Genomic DNA, 25,584 nt, shown 5'->3' on the forward strand with positions numbered 1-25,584 from the left:
AATTGAACATGTTTCATGGTAGCAAAGAATTGGAAATATAGTTGCCCATCATTTGGGGAATGACTATACAAATTTTTGCTGTGCTGTAAGAAATGAATATGGAATAGCATGGAAAGATTTACATGAATTGATGTAGACTGAAATATGCAAAGCCATAAAAAACAATATACATAGTAGCAAAAACAATTTGCAAATGTTGCAAAATTACAAATAACAAAAAAGATTAAAAGGTGAGATGATTGTATCTCCTTTGCAGTGCTAGGATGGTAGAACATTGTAAATATTTTCTTTTCTTTTTGGCCAGACATTTGGGGTTGTGACCTGCCCAGGGTCACATAGCTAGGGAGTATTTAAGTGTCTAAGGCTGGATTTGAACTCAGGTCCTTCTGATTCCAAGGCAGATACTCTATCCACTGCACCATCTAGCTGCCCCCATTGTAAATATTTTCATACTTTTTATATATATATTAATCACTTTTGATTTTTTTTACATTATCCACATTTTCTGTATCCTTTTCCACCTCAACTCTTGGTCCCAGTTACCTAGCCCTTTTATAGCAAGGTCATCTACTTTTCATATTTTGTAATGTTTGCAAAAAGAAAAATGCATTTTTCTAAAGTTAATTTTGGTTTTTAAAAAAAAAAAGTTCTGGAGAGATTTCCACAACTGGATTAAGCCGCCTTCTATTTTTCAGTGTTATTTTTCTGATAGTCTGTTGATAATACAGAAATTTAATTATCATAGGATTATTTTAAAATGAAGTCATCTTATATGTCATTGAGATGAGATCTGAAATATTTCTGAAGATCAGTTGAGACTAAACTACATTTAACCAAAAAAAGGCAACAGCCCAATGTTTAAACATTTATTAGATTCATGAAAAAATACATTAATTTCAAACCTATTAAATCTGTTTTTATGATTGGGGAAGATACTTGTTTTTATTGTTGCTTTGGTATGATAAGATAATACTATTCATTTTTCTTTTTTGGAACTCACCACTTTTTAATGCTATCTTGAGTTACTTCTCTTTCTAGGAAATACTATGGATATAATGATATAATGAGTAATGCATGTACTTTGGTTTTGTAATTATTTCATATTGAAAAAAATAGTTCATGTCATAATATCACTTTTTTATATATATATTTCCATTAGAGACTCGTGAACTCCTGAGAAATAGTAAACTGCTTATCAATCACATTGTTTTTATATCCTCAAAGTAGTGCCTTGCCATGGTGCTTCTCATAACAGACACCTAATAAATGCTTATTGGGTTACAATGAGTTGACTCTGTAAATCATGGTCCAGGTACCTAATTACCCTTTTCCTAAATGCTAGACTGATATTTTGTAGTCAGTTAATGTATTCAGAAAGCCATTACTTAAATGGTCCAGAAAATTGAATTGTAGGCATATTGTAAGAATCTTCTTGCTCTTTGGACATATTTCACTGATATGAAATGGGAAATTTGATTGATTTTGGTTTTATTGACTGTGAGTATAGCTATAGATATATTATGTTTACCCGTTATTTTCTGCTATTTCTCAACAGTAGTGTTAAAATATGGGAAATACAAAGTTACTGGGATAGACTATAGGCTAAGGTAGTATTACAAAGTATCAAAATAAAACCATCTTTCTTGTCTTTGTGGTTATTCTCAAATCCATTTTTCCTTTGTATGATTTTAAAACACTGGGAAGACAAGAATGACATGCTTATTTAAATCTCCTTTGTTAATGTAAATTGTTGACTGATTGTTAATAAGGTTATTAACCTTTATGTTGAGTTTTTGTGTGTTATACTGGTTTTAGATTCAGAAATTTTTTTCCTTATTTTCTTTTCAGTTAAAGAAAAGTTATTATCTTTAAAAAACACTACTTGTTGCTCTGTTGTATTTTAATCATTCACATCCATTTTGTTATTTTTATTTTTGAGAATAAAACGGTGGTAGAGAAGGGATTTATTTTTTGTAGGTTTTTTAATAAACATTTTTCTTAAAAAAGATAATTGAATGATGTTAATATAATGAAATATAGTGCAACATATATAGATTGAAATATAAACTAAACCATTTTCTACTACATTCTTATAGTTTCTTGTCCTTTGATTACAATCTTTTTAAAAAAAAAAAAAGTCAATAGTATTTTATTTTTCCAGATACATGTGAAGATAGTTTTCAACATTTATTTTTGTTAGACTTTATGTTCCAAATTTTTCTCCCTCATTCTTTTCCTTCTCTCCTCCCCAAGACAGTAAGTAACCTGATAGATGTTAAGTATTGGCAGTTCTTTTAAACATATTTCCATATTTATCATGATGTGCAAGAAAAATCAGACCAAAAGGGAAAAAACCATAAGAAAGAAAAAAACAAAAGGTGAAAATAGTATTATTCAATCCATATTCAGTCTTTATAGTTCTCTCTTTGGATGCCAATGGCATTTTCCATTCAGAGTCTATTGGAATTGCCCAGAATTACTGAATTATTCAGAAGAGTCAAGTCTGTCATAGTGATGTTCTATTAGTTCTTGATTACAGTTTCAACCAATAAACTATAGCGTTAATTTGTAAACCAACCACCTTTTTTTATTAGGACACTCTTAGTAATCTCCTATAAATTACTGAAGAAATAGGAACTAGTACTGTGATTTCCTTATTATAGGGAACTTCCAGATGAGAAAACTTCTTCCACCAGAGCAGGTCTGCATGTTATCTATAGCTTACAACCTTAGAAACAGTTTTCTAAAGCACCAAGGGGTTAAGTAATTTGTTCAAGGTCAGACAACCGGTGTGTTTCACAAGCTGAACTTGAACGCAGGTCTTCCTGCAGCTGTCTCAATCCGCCTCTCTTTTTTTTTCTCTCATGTCATTTACCATACCCATTTAAATTGGTGAAAATTTCCATCATTCATCACTCATTCAGTTAGTGTAATAAGCATTGGTTAAGCACCTGCTATGTACCATACATTGTTCTAAAAACTAGGGATACAAGTATGAAAATAAGAGTCCTTGTCCTTAAGGAACTTATATATAGTCTGAGGAAAGACAACACACAAAAATTAAGCTGAAATGGGAAGGAAAAGTGAGAAGGAAATCCCAAAGTAGTATAGCCAGTGAGAAATTAAAAATCAGATTCTTCAAGGAGTACAAATATGGAGGGAGAAGAGTCCATGTCTTCAAATAGCTTATAGTTCAATAAAGGACAATAACACAAAAAGGAAGTTGAAGTAGAGCAGGGCAGGCAGAAAAGAGGAGGACTTGGTGTGAAAGTGAAAAGTCCCAAATTAGTACAGTCAGGTGAAAATTAACAATCAGATTCTTCCAAATATTTTTTTAAAATAAGTTTTCTAATACTGATCATCTTATCCAAACCTCTAGTTTAAAAAAAAAATAACAACAATTTTAAAACAGTTAATACTTAATATTTCTACCAATTAGCAAGTGTTTTATTTAGTGGAGTTGGGGGCAAGGGGTTAGCAGGAACAGGTTGTCTTTTAGACATGTGCACTTTGAAATGGCTGTAGGAAATCCAAGAAATAGTTGGTAATTCAGTACAGAAAATTGAGAAAGATTATAGGTGAGTAATTTTTTGTTGTTTAGTTGATTCAGTCATGTCTTGCTTCTTGTGACTTTTTAGGGTTTCTTGGCAAAGATATGGGAATGGGTTGCCATTTCTTTCTCCAGCTCATTTGATGAAAAACTGAGGCAAACAGGGTTAAGTGGCTTGCCCCGTATCACAGTGTTAAATATCTGAGTGCTGATTTGAACTCAGGATTTCCTGATTCTAGGCCCACTCTTCCTGACTTCCTAACTGCCCAGATGGATAGTTAGGTCTTGGGAATCATGAGCAGACATGAGAACTAATCAGCAAAGAAGGAGAAGAGAAAAGGACTCAAAACAGTCATAAAAACTGAAAAAGAACAGAGTATTCTGGAGAAGGTAATTAACCTTAAATGATGCAGAGAGGACAAGAACAGCAAAGATTGAGAAGTGCCCATTATAGTTAGCAAATGAGATCATTGGTAAATTTATAGAGCACATTTTTAGTTGAAAGATTTAAGCCTATCTTTGTTTTAATTTTAAAACATTCTGAAAAAGTCTGTACTGCCGACTGCTACAGGGATCCATGACACAAAAAAGTTAACTAGGGGCAAGTAGGTGATGGAGTGGATAGAGCACCAGCCTTGAAGTTCAGATCTGGTTTCAGATATTTAGCACATCCTAGATGTGACCCTGGGCAAGTCACTTAACCCCAATTGCCTCAGCAAAAATAAATAAATAAAAATAAAATAAAAAGTTAACCGTCTGTTTCATATCATCTCACTTGATGATCTCATTAACTCTGAAACAGGTTCAATTATCATCTTTTTGCAATTGAGCCCTAACTCTTAAGTTCTTATCTCACATCATTGATGTCCTTTGGCTATCTCAGACTTTATGTTCTGTGGGCATCTGAAATGCAACATATTCAGAACAGTTCATCATTCCCTCCAAACCTTTTCCTCTTTCAAACTTTCCTAATACTTTTGAGGGCACCAATAGCTTCCCATGTTATCCATTCTCACAACTTAGTAGTCTTACTCAATTCTTCTCTTGTAGTAATTCCACATTCCTATTGTGTTTTTATAGGTTTTATCATTTCTACCTTCATAGACTATTATATATCCCCTAATTCTGTTCACATATCCACCACTGTTAAAAGTGTATCATTATTTCCCATCTTTCCTATTGCACTCCTTTTTTTTAAATTTACAATTACTGTAAAAAACAATTTTTAGCATTCTTTTTTTTGTTTTGTTTTGAGTTCCCTCCCTCCCATCTCCCCATCCTTGAGAAGACAAGAAATTTGATATGGATCATACATGTATAGTCACTGCATTAGATTTTTGATTGATCTCCTTACCTCAAGTCTTACCCCACTCTGATCCCTCTCCACTTTGCTGCCAAAACAATTTTTCTGAAGCCACAGATCTATATTTACCTCTTCCCACCCCCCACACCAGCTCATTGACTCCTGTCATTTCAAGGGTCATATGTAATCTGCTCTGAGATTTAAAGTCCTTTCCCCTTTCTTATCTACCTAGTTTTATATTTTGATCCAGTGACACTGGTCTTGGATTCTGCTCAGATTCTACCTTCTACAGGAAGTCTTTCTCTTTTCCTAACTCCAATGCCTTTCTTGAAGTTACCTTCCATTTGCACTATATATATATATATATATATATATATATATAATCTTAAATTTATAATTATTTGCATTTTGTTTTCCCCATTAGAAGATGAGTTTCTTTAGGGCAGAGACCATTTCTTCCCTTTCCTTGATATCCCCAACATTTAGCACAATGCCTTGCACATAATTAAGACTGACTACTTTATGCCAGTGAAGTAAGTTTCATTTCCTAAAAATATGTAATAAAGTAGTGGTGGTGGAAATTAAGAATAGTAGAGAAGAGCAAAAAGATGTTGGCATAAGTGCAAAGTGTATAGGATTTTTTTGGTTGAGTTGTTTCAGTTATGTCCAATTCCTTATGATCATTTTGGGAGTTTTCTTGACACAGATCTGAAGTGGTTTGCCATTTCTTTTTCCAACTCATTTTATAGATGAGAAAACTGAGGCAAACAAGGTTAAAGCAACTTTCCCAGATCACATAGTTAGTGTCTGAGAGACCAGATTTGATCTTAGGAAGATGAATCTTCCTCATTCCAGGCTCAGTACTCTATCCCGGCTGCCTTAAATAAGATTTAATTATTGGCTATGAGAAGTGAAAAAGAATGAAGCATCAGTGAACACACAGTTCCAAAACATGGGGCAGTAGGTAGTGTTGTATTCTTTCATTAACAGAAATAGTGAAATCAGAAAATAGAACAAAAAATTTTTTGGAAATATGTTATGATTGTTTTTTAATGTGTTGGTTTTTCAATGCTAGCAGGCAGAACTTGTTTGTATAAGCATATGGCAGTGCAGAATCTGAGTTTATCCCCAAAAAAAGTAATGCTTGAATGAAATTACTGAGGGACAGGATACAGAAAGAGAAAGACAGAGGATACAATTTTAGAAAATACTTATCTTAAAAAATCAGGAAGAGGAACCAGAGCAAGTGGTTTGAAAGGTTGGATAAGAACAAGGAAAGTAAAATTGAGGAAGAAACATATCCCAAAAGGATGAATAATTCAACTGTTAAATGTTCTGACAAGGCAAGGAGAAGATAAAGACCAATTCAATTATCTTTGAATTTGGTATTTTAGTCCTTGGTAATATTTAAGGGGGAAAATATAAAGGAGCTAAAGGATAGTTATAGTATATAGAAATGAACTTTTGAAATTTATAATAAACTTTAGAAAAATAAAAAAAATTGACTTTGAGAATTTCCTGATTCCAAATACAGTAAAGAGGGGTCAAGGAAAGTTGCTATAAATTTTCTTTGAAATAGTGAAGACGACAGCCAGTTGCTAAGGAATATAAAAAATATATCCCCCCCTTGGGGGGGGATATATTTTTAATTTTGTTTTTGGTATCTCCTGGGATTAGCACACTTCCTTGAATATAGTTGGTACTTAATAAATGCTTCTTAGATTGGAGTTACTAGTATGATTGCAGTTTAGATGGGCTAAATGAAACTTTTTTTAAGGAGTTGGTAGACACATTCCTAGACGGAAAGGAAGCTGCTAGTAGAGAGGACAATAACGTTATAAAAGACAGCTGTACTTGGTGAAACTTTTTAGAGGAGGGAAGAAAAATGGTGCAAGAGCAGAGAAGAAAGGACTAATTAACCTATGGATGAATGGAAATACTTCCCTTTTGAAACAGAAGAGATGGAAGAGAATAAGTCCGTGATACTATTAAGTTTGGGGAAAGGAAATTGAAAAATTTCCTGTTTGGGGCCTTAATTTAATCTCTTATTAAATAGGATGTTTGGCTATCTGCTGAGTGTTTAAATGTTGTGAGGTATGGTTAAGGGTTTGATGGGGGATTAAGAACAATTAATATAGAAAATAAAAGGACATAATTAGTGAAGATAGAATAGGAAAAAATATTCATTGGGAAAAGAGCCAGGTTAAAACTATGTACCATGAATTTGTAATTTAGTAAATTTTTTTACATTAAGAACAAAGACCATTTTGTTTTTGAAGCAGCAGTGAATAGTAAACTTGCCTGAAAGTCCTGAAAACCTGGCTTCATGCCTCACTGTTGTTACACACTAGCTGTTTGACCCTGAGCAAAGAACTTAACTTCTCAGTATATCAATAACTCAGACTGAAATAATGGTAATAATAATGATCATAACATAGTGTGTACATATACACCTGTGTTTATGTATGTGTGTGTATTTGCAAAGCACTTTGTAGGTAAGACACTAAGACGTGCAGAAGTAAAAGTGACTTGCCCAGATCAGAGTTATTAGGTATCTGAAGGCCTAGGTTGAATTTTGGTCTTTCTGACTCCAGGAAATAAATATATTACTTTTCTACTTTTAGCTTAACTTCAGCCCAATTAAAGTTCAGGGCTATGTGAATTTTGTTTCAGTTTTGTGCCATCCAAAGAGTTAAACAGATACAAACTAGTTTTATTGTATTGTACATTGCATTCTTATCTCAAGATTATAGGTTTCAAGTAATTTATGACTTCTTAAACTTTTAGATATGCTGGAGTAAATACAAATTTTTTATGGAAAAAGGGGAACTGCAAAATAATCAGCTTCAATGTTGAAAGTTTATAGTTTGTTTTCTAGTGACTTCACATCTTTTTATTATCTTAAGAGAAAAACCCATTTCTATCAGCTTTTTGTAGTAGTTGAAATTTTAATCTTATAAGTGAGCTGGACATAAATCTTTGTCACAAAACAGACCATCACAAACTACTTGGATGATTTCTTAATGTTGTCTTTTAATAAAATATATTTTGCAGATTAGCATAAAATGGCAGACCAGAGACAACGTTCACTTTCTACCTCTGGAGAATCATTGTACCATGTTCTTGGGTTGGACAAGAATGCAACCTCAGATGATATAAAAAAATCATATAGGTAAGAAAATTTTAGCCTTTGAAAATTAACTTAAATGGCCACATGATGCTGTTCATTATGTTTAGATCTGGATTTTGATGGGTACAGCATTTCAGTAAATGAAAAGCTCTTCAGATGTCCAGTTTTTCTTTAGAGACAATTTGCAACTTATAGCTGACATAATTTTGTTTAGATTTTGTATTTCCAATTATAAAAGTGCTTGTTTCCTAGACTATTTAAAATTTTTATTCTTAGATTTTTTTTTAATAGGAAAGTAACACCTTACAGAATTTGCACATAAAATACAAAACTATTGATTTCTACATTAGTACTTTAGAAAGAAAGTGTGAATATATTTAAAGATATCTTTTTAGCCTTTGATATATATGCAGGATTTTGAGGAGAGGAACACAAACACATACCTTTACAAACATGACCAATATATTGATTTGGTTTTTTCAACTGTACTTATTTGTTTCAGGGAAGGGACAATAATTGGAAAGTAAGAGTGCTCTTTGGAAAAAAAGAGTATCAATAAAACATTGAAAAAGAGGAATGGGGTGAATGAAAAAGAAGAATGTTCTGTGTATACTTTTAACAGTGTGATCATTTTAGTAGGTTTATTTTTAAAATTTTTTTATACATGTTTTTATTTTTCAAAATACATGCAAAGATAGTTTTCAGCATTCATCTTGCAAAACCTTGTGTTCCAGATTTTTCTTCCTTCCTTTCCCCTCCCCTGGACAGCAAGTAATCCAATCTAGGTTAAACATGTACAGTTCTTCTAAACACATTTCCACATTTATCATGATTTTGCATGAAAAATCAGATCAAAAGGAAAAGAAAATGAGAAAGAAAAAAAAAAAAAACAAGCAAAAAAGCAACAATAGAAAAGGTGAAAGTACTCTGCTGTGCTCCATATTCAGTCTTCATAGTCTTTTCTCTGAATGCGGATGGCTCTTTCCATCACGAGTCTGTTGGAATTGGCATGAATCACCTCATTGTTGAAAAAAGTGAAGTCCATTACAATTGATCATCACATAGTCTTGTTATTGCTATGTACAATGTTCTCTTGATTCTAGTCATAATAGGCTTCTTTTAAAAAAAAAAAATTAGTCATTTCCATGTGGCTTCCGTTTTCACATATTTTACTTATAAAAATTTTGTTTTCACTAAGTTCTTTTCAGTAAAAAGTAAGTAAACTCACTTTTTTATTAGGGAATAGTAATCATAGTCCTAGTAGTAGAAACAACGAATAAGATTTCTTTTGTCATCCATAGTAAGTAAAAAAAAAAAAAAAAAAATGCATGACCCATTTATCTATGAGGGTTGTAAGTGCTACTTGGCCAGCAAATTCCTGATCTGTGTCACTTAATTTTTGTGCATTTTATTTAATCATTTAAACCTAACGAATTCCTTGGACCGTGGGAATATTCTTTAAACCATTTGGACTAACCAAGCATCTTAATATTCACATCTGGTCATCTTAAGTGTTAGAATAGATAATGGCAAGCAAACATGATGTATAAAGTTTTTTTGGTTTTTTTACCCCAATATTCAGTAAGTTAAATGGAACACTAGAGGTCAGTAGTAGGCTTTATAGTTTCTTAAAGAGAGGTCTCCCAGTATTTGATAACAATGAAGTTATGGCACTGTTGTCATAAGTAAATTTTATATAGTGTAAGAGAAATTGTATATATAACGAAGCAGACATGCAGTTGATCTTTCCTTGAGCGTGGTTAGCTTTGTCATTATAGGATAGTTCTTATATCCCAATTCTTGTGGTTTTGAGGTTTTTATTGTGTTTTTTGTTTTGTTTTGTTTTTTTAATTTAAAATATGAAGGTAGAAATGTAGGTGCGAATGAATGAGACTATAAAATGAAAAAAATTTTCCTATATTAACTGTTGTTCCACATGGATGAATGGAAAAGTGAAAGAGCAAGAAATTAAATTTAAATGGACAAAATTCTTTTTGTTTGCAGAAAGCTTGCATTGAAATATCATCCTGACAAGAATCCAGATAACCCAGAAGCTGCAGACAAATTTAAAGAGATCAACAACGCACATGCAATATTGACTGATGCCACAAAAAGAAACATATATGACAAGTATGGCTCTTTGGGCCTTTACGTAGCTGAGCAGTTTGGGGAGGAGAACGTGAATACCTATTTTGTGCTATCCAGCTGGTGGGCAAAGGTGAGAAGAAAGTGCTTCTTTTTAAAAAGTGTGAAAGAGACTCTTCTTTTCAGGGTGTCCTTTGGGATTTTCTAAAATTGTGTTTGTACAATTTAGCATTTTGTTGTAATAGTTAGTTGAAAAACATTGGATTGCAAGAATTTTACAGTATAAAAACTGAATACAGGAAACCGTAAATGGGAAGATGAAAGGAAAGGAAACAGAATGCTATATCATCCTTTAAAAATTTTTGTTTACACTTTCTGATTTTACATCTTTTTTTTCCAATCTATTTCTGCCCTTATTCAGAAAAATCATCTTATATATAGCAAAAATGAAAGCGGGAAGGGGAAAAATACTTTAGCAAAACTGACCAACATATTAACTGAATTCAACAATGCAGCACTATCTCCACCTCTGAAAGGAAAGGAGAAAAGTGAATTTTCATATTTCTTCTTTGGGCCTAAATTTGGGTTTTTCATTGACTGGGATTGACATTCATTGACATTCATTATGGGTATGGATTATTGCATGTAATGTCCAAGTCAGTTGATGCCTTGGTTAGTTATACTGAGTGTCTATTATTTTCTTTTTTAAATTTTTATTTTATTTTGTTACTAAGGGATGGCTCTTTGGAAAGAGAGGAAGGACCTGTTAGGATTGAGAATGATCTAAAAGCAAGAAGTGTTTTTTTTTTTTTTTTTTCAATACAAAGTTCATTAAAAATAGGTTGCAAGTGAAATTCAGTAGAAACTACAGCAATTTTTAATGCTTTTTCCATAATAATGCATAAACAATTATGAAAAGCACATATATATATTTATCTTTTTATTTGAATGCCCAATGACAGCCAAATCCATTTTTGATTAAAAGAGGTGTTTCTTAAATGTTTTAAAATAAAGGAACTAATCCTTGCTTTAGTTCAACCATAGCTATTCTAAATATTAAATCTTTGTCCAGTGAACAGCTAGATTACTTCAAGAGTATTGGATTAGAAGTCAAATCCAGGCTAGTTCTTATTGCCTTGGTGAATTTAGGCAAATCTAATTTCATTTGGACTTCAGTTTGTTAATCTATAAAATAAAGAGTTGGACCAAATGACTTCTAAAGTCCTTTTCAGCTCAAAAACTACCATCCTATGATGGATATCCTCATGATAAAAGAAATTAAAAGCCTTTTCAAAGGAAGTTACTGTTAAATAGGAACATGAGTCATGCAACCTCTTTGAAGAGACTAAAGAATTGAAGAAAGTTGGTTTCTTTGTGTGTCTGAAGAGAATAAGAAACAAAACCTTTTTGGAACAGTAGGTTATTTTTCATTGTTTGTGGTAAATATAAACAAATACCAAAATGGAGGTAATTGACATTTATAAACTTACACCTATTGTAAGGGATAAAGACCTAGAGAAATTTTTTGAAGAACTTGACAAGATTCTTGAAACCAAACCAACATATTTTGATAGCAACTTAATGCCACATTAATAATAGCAACCACTACTTTTTTATTTTATTATTATTTTTTTTAATTTAAATTTTATTTTATTTAATAATAACTTTGTATTGACAGAATCCATGCCAGGATAATTTTTTTACAACATTATCCCTTGCACTCGCTTATGTTTCGTTTTTTCCCCTCCCTCCCTCCACCACCCCCCCCCCCCAAGATGGCAAGCAGTCCTATATATGTTAAATATGTAGCAACCAATACTTTTGATACTTTAAGATTTGCAGAGTACTTTTCTGAGATGATTTCATTTGAATCTTCACAATCCTGTCATAGGTGGTGATCCCTGTTTTCTATCTGGATAGACTCAGTCTCAGTGAAATTAAATGACTTATTCATAATCATATAGTATGAGGAACAATATGCAAGTTAAGATGCCTCCAGTCCTATTTCTACTATAGCATGCTGCCTTTAAAAATGAAATTGACAAAAAATAAAATTATATAGACTAAAACTGGGAATGGAAAAAGATGTGAAACTTGATTATCACTCTTCTCTCCAAAAACAAGTAAAACAATCATAATCATTGTTTTTTTCTTCTTCTCTACATTCCATTTTCGTTGATTTTATCTACTCCCATCAGTTCAGTTTTCCTCTCTGTGCAGTTCAGGTTCAAATCTACACTTCTTTCTACTGAACTCCACTGTCAGATCACAAACTCAGTATGTCAAAAGCAAAATGCATTATCTTTTTCACTAAAGCCACTCCTATAATTCTTGTTCCTCCCATAATGTGCTATCATCAGTAGTTTATTTCAATCACCTAAGTTTTCAATTCAGTAACCCTTAACTCTTCTTTTTTCCTTCACTTTTACATATAGTTAGTTATGAAGTCTTATTATTTCTGTCCATACCATGTTTTCCACCGATTTTCTTCTTCTACTCAAACAGACCTTGCTCTAATTCAAACCACTATTATCCCTTCCTTGGAACTATAGTTAACCTTCAAATTGATTCTCAGTATCAAATCTATCCTTTTCTTTTACCTAACTGCCAAAACAATATTCCTAAACTGCAGATCTGTCCATGTCACTACTATCCTTATCTCAAGAATCTTCATTCAGCAGCTCTAGGGCCTCTAGGATAAAATATAAACTCCATAGTTGGGCTTTATACAATCTTGAGTTCAACCTACTTTACCATACTTCATGTATTATCCTCCCTTAACATATACTGTACTTGAGCCTAACTGGTCCCATTATTCCTTATATACAGTATTCCATCTGTGGCCTTTGTACTTTTGCAGAAGCTGGAATGCCTAGAATGTGTTTCCATCTTATTTTTACCTCTTAGAATTCCTAATTTCCTTCAAGGCTCTCCCACATTTCCTTTTCTTTATCCTCATACTTAGTGCTCATATTGATGGTGATACTCTTGCTCTTTTAGTCTCCCACAAGTGTTGCACCATTGCAATCTATAGAAATTTGTATGTCTAGCCATAATCTCCTGTCAGATTTCTAACTGAAAAGGGACCTTAGAAACCATCTCTAGGCTAAAGCCCTCATCTACCTCTCTTTTTTCCTCACTTCTGTTCTTGTTTCTTTCTTTTCTGCAAAGTCTTGACCAGTTCAACTAATTGGCTTGGCTTTTCATCCTTTGCCCCCTTATCATCTTAACATTTTTCCTCTTCCATGAGTCAGCCTTGCATTTCCCCATTATCCATCTTCTCTGCTACTATTCAAACATTGCTAAGTACTACCCCAAAAAAGTCATAAGACCATAATGATGGAGACCCATTGAATTCTCATTATTATTCACACATGGACTTTTATTATTGTGTGCCATGTACCCCACACAGAAGCTCTACTAAACTTAGTCTTCTTTTCTCAATCTTTCTACATCACCTTCTTTCAGCTTTCTCTCTCAACTCATTAAACTTAAGCCTCATTAAACTGAAATTTTTATGGCTATCTACTACCAGCTTTCCTCCCACTCCTGTACCTCATGAGGTGATCACCTCAGTATCATCTTCCATTTTCTCCTCAAGGGAGAAGATGAAGTAGCCCTGTTTCCTAACACTAACCCTTCTCCACTTCTACCCCCAAATATCTTCTCTTAATCCCAAACCTTTTTTGTTTCCTCCAGAATTGTGCTTTTTCAGTCATCACTGCTCTAATTCACATTTCCTTATCCTCTGATTCTTTCCCTGATGCTTCCAAATGTACTCATTCTTTCTCAACCTCTAAAAAATATCTGTACTGCCATTCCCTCAAGCTATTACCTCATAACTATCTCCCTTTTAACTCCTAGAAAAAGCTATCTGCCTTTATTATCTCTCCACTTTTCTACTTCCTGCTCACTTCTTAGCACCTTCAAATCTGACTTTCCTGCCACACAATTAAAATTGCTTTCTTCAAAGTCATCAATGGTCTCTTCATTGCCTTTTGTTAGTCCTCATCTTTCTTGACCTCTCTGCAGTTTGGTCACTCTTTCTTCCTGTATTCACTCTGCTCCTTGAGTTATTGTAACCCTGCTTAGTTTTTATTTTCTTTCTATCTGTCACATCAATCTTTCTTAGTTCAGGTTCATGATCTGTATTTATGCCTATCCATGAATATATCTCAAGGCTCTGTCCTGGGGCCTTTTCTTTTCTCTTTCTACTTTCTTGATGATGTCATAAGCGTACATTGATTCAGCAGCTATAATCTTTATTCCATTGACAACCTACCCTGTTCATTAAGCTTTCATTTCTCTTCTGAGTTCTGGTTCTACATCTCCAACTGCCTGTTCAAAATCTCTACCTGGATATGTAGGCACATATGTTAATAGCTACAGACCTATATGCCTTCTTTTCTCATCTTTATGACAGTGACATATATGGTACATTGACAGTATAATGAGAGGGAAACAAGATGGCTTTTGCATAGTATTCTCTACAGCAAAGAACATCGTTTTAGCCACAGGTGAATGGTACAGCAAATGAATACAAGGTCCTGCAATATATTAGTTGATAGCAGAAGAAAAAATAAGCATTTGCTTAGTGACTGTCCTCAAAGGTTCTCTTCCAGCAAGGAAAATCTCGTGTATATTTTAAGTTCCTATAAAATTCCTTACTGTTTACTTTTCAGACAGTGACATGCATGTAGATGGCCAACCCAGTGAGTTAGTAGATCAGTACATCAATTAATAAGTCTATTAAACAAAAATGAAAAACATCCCTTTTCTCAGAGGGAGAAGAGATGTACAGATATAAATAAATGCAGAGTATATGCACAATAGATTTTGAGGAAAAGGCAACTTAGAAAGAAACTAGAGATTCTGAGAGATGAAGATAAGAGATAGAAGTACATTCCAGGTACATTCCAGGTAGACAGCCAGTGCAAAGGCAAGAAGGTCAATATGACTGGGTCATATTGTTCTTGGGAATAACAGAGAATAAGGCTGAAAAGATAGATTGGGGCAGGGTTGGAAAGGGCTTTAACTACCCTTAAAAAGAAATTTTATTTCATATTTAATTCTGGAGATTATTGAGTAGAAGGAAATGATCAGATTTGCACTTTAGGAAAAACCTATTTGACAGTTATTTAAAGAATGGATTGGAATGAAGATAGAGACCTGTAGTAGGCAGACTTTATAGGAGTTTATTCCAATAGTCTAGGCACTATTAGGACAATAACTTAGGCAACAGAGTTGAATTAGTGGAACAGAGATTGTTTTGGGAAAATTCCATTATGCTTTTACAGTCCTAAACTGCATTCCAGTGCAGATACCCATATTTAACACAAATATTTTCCTAGTCATGCTATATGGCACTAAATCTTTTAAAACATCACCACTTTTAAGTAATAGATAAACCAAAAGGTAATGGTTAGACATAGTAGGCACAGACTTGAGTGTCATTGCACTATGAGTATGTTAAAAGAATAACATGTGTGATGGCAAATGGCAAAAATGAGGATCACAAGCACAACCCAAGTGTTCTGCTAATAACACACAAAATGGGAAAAAGACCTTAAGGGAGGACACCAATATAATGGGCATGTTTTCTGAGACAGTACAGTTCACAGAATGAAATGGTATAGATTGCTTTTTTTGGGTACTGCTGGCTGGAATTAATCACAGATTGGTTGAAATATTCAGAATTGAAAATGGATCTTTATATATGAGATTTATTTTCTTCAGAATTATTGTGATAGCTGTTCTGTAATGAGACTTGAGTTTTCTCATGAGGGGGAACCAGTATAAAACTGAGTCATCATCTTCATATCAAAAACTAAACAGGCACTGTGGTAAACATTGGAGTTCTTAAAGAAAATATGTTTTTCAGTATGTTATGAATGGACTTTGAGTCAAACATAAGCAGTTATTCTCATCTTGATATGAGATTTTTTTCTTATTTCCCTTTCTTTGGAATTTCTTCTTTTATCATTTCTTATAATAACTTGAGATTTACTGTGCAGTAGTTTGAATAGAATGGTAGCATGTGTTGGAATTTTTCCCTTTTCATTCTATAGCGATGATCATCTTAATTTTTTTTTTCTTTTTAATCCCAAGGCAATTGGGGGTTAAATGACTTGCCCAGAATTACACTGGTAGTAAGTGCTAAATATGGAAGGTCAATTCTTCTTGTGTAACAAGAGAACTGTACGGTTTTGCCCACATATATTGTATCTAGGATATACTATAACATATTTAATATGTATAAGACTGCCTGCCATCTAGGGGAGGATGAGAAGGGAAAAGTCAGAACAGAAAGTGAGTACAAGGGATAATGTTGTAAAAAAATTACCCATGCATATGTTCTTTCAATAAAAAGCCACAAATAAATAAATAAATAAATGAACGAGTAAGCAAATAAATAAATAAGTGGATAAATGTGGGGGGGGGGGTCGGATTTGAACTCGGATCCTCCTGTTTCCAGGGCTGGTATTCTTTCTACTGTGCCATCTAGCTGCTCTGTCATTTTACATCTTAAAATGCCATTTTGCAAGTATATTAAACTCTTGTCTCTTGTGAGATGGGAAGATTTGTTAAATCTGGTAGTTGAAACAATTCATAATCTCTTTTCTACCCAGGCCCTGTTTTTATTTTGTGGGATCATTACTGGCTGCTATTGTTGCTGCTGTCTGTGCTGCTGCTTTAACTGCTGCTGTGGAAAGTGTAAACCTAAACCTCCTGAAGGTGATGACCAAGAATATTACGTCTCCCCAGAGGACTTGGAGGCACAGTTACAGTCTGATGAGAGGGGTAAGTATCTTTAACAGTTACAGACCATGAAATAGATACAGCCTCCAGTGTGTGTGTGGGTAATAGCTAGAATGATCCCTGAATCAGTGTTGAACTATCTTGTCAAACAGGAGGGCATTGATACTGTGCTTGGAGTGTTTTTGGTGGAAGCTGGGACGTTTGAGGTGTGAACATGGAAATTTGAGGTAAAAATAGAAACAAGAATGACCAGATTTACATAAATAATTGTCTCCCACCCATTGACTCTGTAGTAATAGAATTATGGGGTTGAAAATTTGGAAGCTGGTGGTGGTTGGGAGGGATGGAGAAGGTGGACTTCTACTTATGGGTAGCTAAAAAAAACTCAATAAATTTAAAAAGGTTTATTGGGGTGGGAACAATTGACTAGTTTTTTGGTCTCAGAACAGCAAGATTACTATGATATGTCATAGTAACTTGTTGAAATGATCATTCTATTCCATTTCCTCATAAAGGGAATGGAGTGTTTCTGGTTAGGAATTTAGTCATGTAACAAAAGCTGTGTGTGTGCCTTTGTTCTCTTAGTGCAATAAAAGTATGTGTGTTTTCCCTTTTTCAGAGGCTACAGATACACCTATTGTGATACAACCAGCATCAGCCACAGAGACCACCCAACTCACAACTGACTCCCATCCCAGCTACCATACCGATGGATTTAACTAAGTTAAGAAAACACTGTAATTAGAATGGATAAATCAGTACCTGGCCAATCAACATTAGAATCATGAACAGTAGAAATAGAGATCGGGGAGGGAACAACTCCTGCCACAGGGAAAGGGCAGACACTGACCTGCCAAGAATATTTTGTAATCCCTTCCGCCTTTCTGTCACCTTCAGTGTCGTATCTTGATGATACATGAAGTGCTGTAGCATGCAGTATTTAAAGCAGTTTAGCTACGGTCTTCCTTCTTCTTTTTGTTTTTGTTTTTTTGTTTTTTGGGTTTTTTTTGTTTTTGTTTTTTTTGAATCGCATGTATGGGGTTTATGTTTTATGTATGTCTGTGTTGTAAATGTATTGAGGAGTTACTGAATTAAGTGAATAATGGAAGCAGTCTGTATTCTAAGCAGTGATACCAGCTTAAGTAGATTTTTCATCCTACAAGTTTTAAGTGAGAATTGCTCTGAAGCCACTTTTGCTTCCATACAGTTTAGCTGTGAGGACCTTGACAAATAGCAAGAGGAATTCATTGATCTCAACCAAGAGTACTTGTTCACATTCCCTACTTGGGTTAAAGCCAATGGATGACCTAGGATAAAATGGAAGGATATTTCCAAATAGGAATTTTATCCTTCTGGATCAGTTTTTGACCTTCATATACCGGCTTACACTTCCCTTTTTTCTTGAGCCCCAGAAATGAAGCGCTCCTTGCCCATCATCAGAATGCCTGTGTTTTGGTCCCAACTCCCCTCTTTTCCATATGACCTTAGGCAAGTCACTAAACCTGTCTGAGCCTTAGTTTGCTTATCAGTAAAATTAGGGGGTTCTGTTACATGATCTCTGACCCTCTGAGGTCCATTTCAGATTCTGTGATTATGAAGGAATCTGGAAATATGAAAATGACTTAAAACATATAATCCCAACGTTTATGTGGTATATACTTTGTACCTGATTTCTTCAGCTTTGTTTTTCTACATCATTGTTTTTTTTTCTTCCTCAGGTAAATTTATTGTGGAAATGAAAAACATTTCATTTTTTTATTGAAACCAAATCATGTTGGCAGTGGTTTTCTGTATCTAAAATTTACTTTTAAGATTCTTCTGTTATCCCATCAGTTGCTCTACAGTGTAATCATCATCTTGCTTTTCTTTGCATTTAACAGATCCTATGCTAAGGAAGATGCAGATTGTTTGGGTTGCAGTGGTTCGTTCTTCCCACACTCTGCAACTATAGGGGTTGTGAGGGTAAGACAGGGTAATAGAGTAAAGAGTCAGAATAGCTGTCAACTTCCAACCAGGTACCCTGGAATTAGACCCACACTGTATTCATTACCTTGCATTTTTTTTATCCTATTGAGTTTTGTTCTGGCTTCTTGTTTGACATTCCTTCAGTCATCATTCCTTTTGGAGACCCTCTTCAGCAGTTAAAGTTACAAAGTCTTTCCATGGTTGAGATTCTTAGTGTTGAAGGCACACAGAATTTTTTCTATTAAAGCTTGATCGATATACGATATCTCTTTCGTAGATATTGTAAAAATTGTAACATTCTTAAATAATCATCTGGAAAGTTACCCGACTCTCAATTTTGCCACTGTGTAAATGATTTTAGATTTATGAAGGGACTAGTTGGTAATTCTGCCAAGTCAGTCCAAAGTTTTCTTAAAAGCTCTTTGGTCAAGAATGGCAATACATAAATTATAGTTATCTAGGATTAGTTGTAATGATGTCCTTTACTAAGCCTCCATCCCATAAGCCTTTATCTTTTCCTTTATCCCTCTTGTTTTCATCCTGTTTTTCTTTCTCCCTTAAAATAGGCTTAGCCTTGACACAATCACAGATGGAAATCTGTAAAGGTATCATGTCATTGCCCCCATTTTGAAATTTTATAAAGCAAATCGGTATCTTTTAGATTGAGTTCATAGGTTAATGAGAAGCCTGTTTAGTGACCTTTGTTGGCTAAAACCAAGACTGATAGAATTAAGAAAAGATTACATTTGTTTCTACTTTGACCTAAGAATTGGGTTCCAGCAAACAAAATCATAAATTACTCTTCTCAGTTCCTGTTTCTCAATTGTTTGGTCCTGATGCTTCATTAACAAAGAACTTCATATAATGAATAATCATATACTTTGTAATTATTGGTCTTGATTATTATATTTTCAAATGAACTTTGTTTTATGTAAGGAGTAGATTTCCCATCACTTTTTGCTAGACATTTTAATTGGTGCCATTTGCAGGAAGTATCTAAGGAATTCTCTATGGAAAGTAAATACAATAGGTTTCCTTAGTTACATGCCTGGTATGTACTAGGTTACAAAGCCCAGGGTTACTTTTCTCCCCCAGAGCTTGATTTAAAAGAACCATTGTAGTAACTGTCCTTGTTGAATCTGTGAAACTTTTTTAGATTTTGGGAGGTATTTTTTTTTTATTTTGATGGTTTCTTGTTTTTTGTTTTTAAACAATGTATCTAATGCTTAAAATGGAAAATTTGTTCAACATTAATTAGAATTTGGAAGTAGGGTGAACCTGGTTTTTGGTTTTTGGTTTTTTCTCACCAAGACTTGCCAAAATCAACTTCTTAGACAACTTGTTTAACCCTTGAGCCTATTGGTTCTCTTGGCAGAATTGAGGCATGATGTTGAAATGACTGTCACAACAGCATTACGGAGAAAATTCTGATCTAAACATTTTTCTCCTTCATGCTTACCTCCTCTTCCCCTTTTCCCCATATGTCTTGGTAAACTTCCTTTCTTCTTTATTAGGAGAGAGGCCTAATAAAAAGCTCCAACCTTGCATTTTTAAATCATCAATAGCTGGTATGAGACACAAACTTATTTCTGAGGATATATAAATCTGGCCAATATTGTATTTAGAACTGGTTTGCAGTGCATAGTTATTGGCTGTTAATAACGCCACTGACACTCCTTGAGGGAAGCAATTGAAAGTAGCAGAAGAAATGTATGGCATCTAGCTTTGTGATCAGCACTGAGGTTATAGATATTTCCATTAACAATAAAAGAGGGGATAATGCTCAAACCTATGCTCGTCCTAAATTTACATTCATCTTTATTCAAGCCCTAAAACACTCTTGTAGGGGGTGGAAAGTGCTTTGTGGTTGTTTCATATTTCATGCCCTCTGAAAATATAAAGTGTGGTGGAACAACAGAGTGATCTGTGCTATTAAAAATACTAATTCAACTTAAAATCCTAGTTGATAACAAGTGTGTATGGTCTTAAATTTGTGTTTTCAAAAAAGAACGCTTTAGAAGTGATTTTCTTCCAGAGCTGCTAAAAACTAAGTTCAAAAATTGTTAATCAACTCTCATACTAGGAAACTGCCCTGTTTTAAGTGTTCATGATGACAGCACTGCAAAGGAAGTGGATTCTTTGAGCCCACAAATTGCTAGTAATGAGGGAGAAAGTACTTTTATTTATTTAAAAATATTATTGACAACTTGGAAAATGTTTTAGATTGGCTTCTTCCTTCTATTCTCAAGCCTTTCTGCCTGTTGGTTAAAGCTAAACCATTGTGTGTATAATGAGACATATCTGATAACTTGTGTTTCTCGATCCATGTTTGATATGATCTTTAATGGGTCTTATAAAAATGAATCTCATAAACTAATGTTTTTTAAATGTTACTATTATCATTTTATTTTTAAGTATCTTTTTTCCTCCTTCCCAGAAAGCCAACCCTTAAAATAAATACACATAAACTCTCTCACTCTCTCTCTTTCTTAATATAATCCTAAGAAGGCTAGAGAAGACTCAAAAGCCTCTTATCTGTGTCAAAGTGAGTAGTTTGCCAGGTTTATATATGTTCAGGTTATGTGAATATTGCTTTAAATGTAGTTTTCCCCAGGGTTGAAGGCATATCTGAAGAACTTTCTAGCCAAATTTTTTTTCCTTGCAAAGGATTTTAAGGAAATAATGGCTTTTATACTTCAACATTGTGTGCCAAGATTCTCCCAGCATTCCTGAGCTCAGAACCATCACAGATAGATTTATGTTTTAGGATAGAGTCAGCAACATTAATTGGGGAGAACCCTCTTAAGCATGTTAAATACTTGCTTCAAAATCCTATAACTTTAATGGAAATAAGAGCTAATTTTGTGTATGTGTGTGCATCTCTCCAGCATCACTTTTGAGTTCTCACTTATTTTTTTAAAAGTTTCTTTCCTACTCACAGTTTCTTGGGTGCTTCCTGAGACATGGGCATATCTTTGTGAAATTTTAGAAACAGAGATGAAGTCAGATTTGAGAAGATGCGAATTTGACTTCTTTAACTCACACATATACACTTTACATAGATGCATACATATATATACATTTTTGAGATCATTTACTCCTGGGATGTCCCCTAAAGTAATAGTATTTAATTTTTGTTTCTTTGCTAATTTTTTGTTTTTCTTTTTTTAAAACAGTATACTTAAAGGTGAAAATTAAAAATTTCTTCAATAGTAAATAGAATTTGGGAACAGGGTGAACTTGGCTTTCTCCTCCTCCCTCCTACCCTCCGTTATTAGAACTTGCCAAAATCAACTCTTTAGACAACTTGTTTTACTCATGAGCCTGCTGGGCCTTTTGGCAGATTTGAGGAACTAGATCTGAGATCATATAATAATCGTTATAACAGGCATGATGTTGTAATGCCTGTGACAACAGCACCAAGAAGAGAATTCTGATCTTGAGTGTATACCAAGCTGTTTTTTTAAAGGCTATTTTTCTTACATAATAGTGATGAAGTTGATGTAGCTTATATTAGTCTCATTCTTCTTACAGTAGAAATCTCATTGCTTTTAAGAAAATCTTGGAGAAAATTGCTCTTGAAGTAAACAGTTTTTGCACCTAATAAAAACAAGATTTTGGAGTTTGGGTTTTTGTTTGTATTTCATTTTGATAAAATAGGGGAAAATATCAAATTCTCCATTTGTTCTCCATTTCTAAAAAACTTGTGAACATTTTGTTAATAGCTGATCACATTTTCTATTTCTGCACAGGAATATTTTGAACCTATTTTATTTTTGTGCTTTGTAATATTTATAAACTGCTTTAGATGTTTGTGTTCATTGTGTTCTTTAACTTTTCTTAAGCTTTCTGAAATCACATAGATACATTTAACAGTACACATAGGCCCTGTGGGGGGAAGGAAAGGGGCAAGAATCAGTCATCTGCTCAGAGAGCAAGATTGAAGCCTTGGAACTATATAAAGGTTGGATCATGATGATGATGATGATAAAACATATTTTCCCTGAAAGACCACTTTTATCAATAACCATATCTCATTACAAAGCCCATCTGCCTATCTTTTCCTACTTTTCTGAGATTGAGCTCTTTTTACTTAGAGGCATTGCTTCTGTGTACTAGGGCTTCCTACAATTTAGATTCTGTGTGAGGCTTGAAACTAGGACCTTAAACCTTTCAGAACTTCACTAAAAGTGCTCAGAGAAGCCTCATGAAATCCACATATCTTTCAGACTTATGAAAGGAAACTTAATATGTCTTATCAGTGTTGCCTCAATTTTGAAAGGATTAATTAGGCTTGTTATCAATTTGAAGCAAAATGTGGGAAAGACAAAAAGCTTTTTCAATCTGTCAGTCCCCAAAAGAGTAGGTATTATGAACTCAAGAACCTGAGCTGTGTTTATCTATAATCAATTCAACTCAATTTTAAAGAAACTTTTCTTTTAGGAAATGTAAAATCACTTTAAAATAAAAGATCAATGTCCTACCAACTGTGCAACTTTAGGTTTATGCTTAATACTGAGAAGGGAGATATTGATTAGTTTACATGATGAAGAATGGTAATATCTAGATTAAAAAGTGTTTTTCTCCTATTTTATTTATCTGGGTATGTGTTGTTTTCTGTTCTTGTGTCTTTATGCTCAGCATAAAGCTTCCTTTGGTGTTTTACATCCAGTTTTAAACCCCCTTAGCCTCCCTTGAAACATTTACTAAACTTAAGATTTCATTTAGATAGAGACAATTCAAACTTTTCTTTTTTAGGCAATCAGGGTTAAGTGACTTGCCCAAGGTCACACAGCTAGACAGTGTCTAAGGATTTGAACTCAGGTCCTCCTGACTCCAGGGCCAGTGCTCTATCCACTATATCACCAGCTGCCCTGACAATTCAAACTCAACAAGAATTCTGGATGGTTAGTGCAGGCAACTCCTAGAATGATGGAATTGAGAGGCTAGACATAAAAAAATTAACTTTTATCCAACTTCTAACATTCAGAACTGTGAACATACAAACAGAAATGTCCTTAATTGCAGTTCGTAGTCCTGTGGTACTTGGAAAAAAATGAATATCTTTTCATGTCTTTGAAAAGCAAGGCTCAAATCACATGCTGTAAATGTGAGATTGTGATATTGTGTGTCTTTGTCATGTATGTACATGTGTGTATATGTATATGTTTATACAACAGGTATGTCAATATTGTTGCTGATAAGTAATAAAGCAACAATAAAACTTGATTCTAAAATGATTCCTTCAAACTTTTGATTTGACATGGAAGCAAAGATACTGTCTTTAGGTTGTTTCTTTTAGCTTCAAGAAAAAAAGAAAAATTAGAATCCTTTGAAACAGCTATGTCAATCCTGTTGTGTAAATAGAATGCTTGAGTGAGAGAAATCCATGATAAACTGGAGAGCCCATGCTGTTAGTTTACATGTAGATTCCTCAGGCTTTTTCCCAGTATTAGAATAGATAGATGCATCTCAGGACAGGAGGTGCTCAGGTCCATCTTTTTCACTGTATAGTCCAGCTGCTTAGTCTGCTTGCAGGAAGAAACTACTATTTGGAATATGTTTAGTGTAGGCTTTAAGAACTGGAAATGAATTGCATTGGGCACAGTAGTCATTATCACTTAACACTATTCTTTTAGTCTGGAGCACAGAATAGCTTCAAAGCCTTGAAGATTCCTCCTGGTGTGAACAGATTCATGCACAAAACACATTTGAGTTATAAGTAAATTGCTTTCTGGGTCCACAAGATGTGAAGTATAGGGGAGACTAGAAGGGAAGAAACTGCTTCCCTTTTCCCAATTATTCCTCTTCCCATACCTCAAACATAAAAACCAGTTTTTCTTGGCACAATCTATGAGCCAATTAACTTGTCATCTTAATAAAAGTGCTTGGAATTTCTTTGTGATTTAGGTGGGATGGCCAACAAGTAATCCTGGTTCTTTCACCTCCCTTTTGTCCAGTGCCCCAGCTTTTGGGAAGAGACCACATAAGGGAAATAGATGTTGCATCATCTTTTACATATTCAAAACTTCAATTTTTTAGTTCAAGGCAATCCCTGAGTCAAATTAATAAGTGATGGGAAACTATTTTGCTTTTGAATTGTATTTCACTTCTAGGTGTGAGGAAGATAACATGTTTAAAAACAAAACAACAACCCAAATATAACTGCATCTGGAAAGCAATTATATATATATATATAGACATATATTTTGTTATGTTACTAAAGGACCATAATTTGAATTGTATGTAAGTAGATGTGGCTGTCAGAACTTTTTGGATTGTTACACTTGATACTACTGAGCTCCTGTACATACATAAGGTTAAAGCCGAAGGAATTATTTTATGGTTTAGCATGGTAATTTATGTATTGTATGTCTGAATATCCGCTAAAATAAAGATTGCTAAATTATCTATCTGAAATTACTGTTGTAAAATAAATGTTTTCAATGCATATCAGTGTTTGGTCTTTGTTTAAAACTGACATTATTGAACATGTAGATTCTGTTGTAAGTGAAATCATGTGGCGCAGTTCCTTATACCTAATAGATGCTTAGTAAATGTTGAACAAATAATAAGGTGGGCATTCCTCAGTTTCTCTTCTGTTAAATGTCCCAGACCTATTAGCCTATACCTTTGGATAAGTAGAAATAATCCTGCTGAAAGTTAATAGTAATAATAATAGCTTATATTTATGTGCTACTTTGGTTTACAAATTGCTTTACACTGCTTATCTTATATTCCAGAGAGAACTGACTGGAAAACACACTAGATAACATAATTTAATACCTTTTT

At 33.8% G+C, this 25,584-nt stretch overlaps 1 protein-coding gene across 2 annotated transcripts in view; it reads left to right on the plus strand.

Annotated features, from left to right (window-relative positions):
- Window positions 1-25,243, plus strand: part of DNAJC5 (DnaJ heat shock protein family (Hsp40) member C5) — a 53,502-nt gene extending 28,259 nt beyond the window's left edge. Inside the window, exons 2-6 of one of the 2 annotated variants that reach the window (XR_007950508.1) lie at window positions 7,908-8,025; window positions 9,988-10,201; window positions 16,698-16,869; window positions 16,980-17,054; window positions 17,447-17,529. Coding sequence is in view for 1 of the 2 variants with exons in the window: in XM_051976811.1 (XP_051832771.1) it covers window positions 7,919-8,025; window positions 9,988-10,201; window positions 16,698-16,869; window positions 17,447-17,550 (597 nt within the window). In the remaining variant the exon portion in view is untranslated. Of the gene's footprint in view, window positions 1-7,907; window positions 8,026-9,987; window positions 10,202-16,697; window positions 16,870-16,979; window positions 17,055-17,446 lie in introns of both variants that reach the window. The other variant, XM_051976811.1, reaches the window with a different exon arrangement.
- Window positions 25,244-25,584: the final 341 nt, after the last annotated feature.

The sequence above is a fragment of the Antechinus flavipes genome, chromosome 2 (genome assembly GCF_016432865.1).
Source record: "Antechinus flavipes isolate AdamAnt ecotype Samford, QLD, Australia chromosome 2, AdamAnt_v2, whole genome shotgun sequence".
In the NCBI taxonomy this organism is placed as follows: Eukaryota; Metazoa; Chordata; class Mammalia; order Dasyuromorphia; family Dasyuridae; genus Antechinus; species Antechinus flavipes.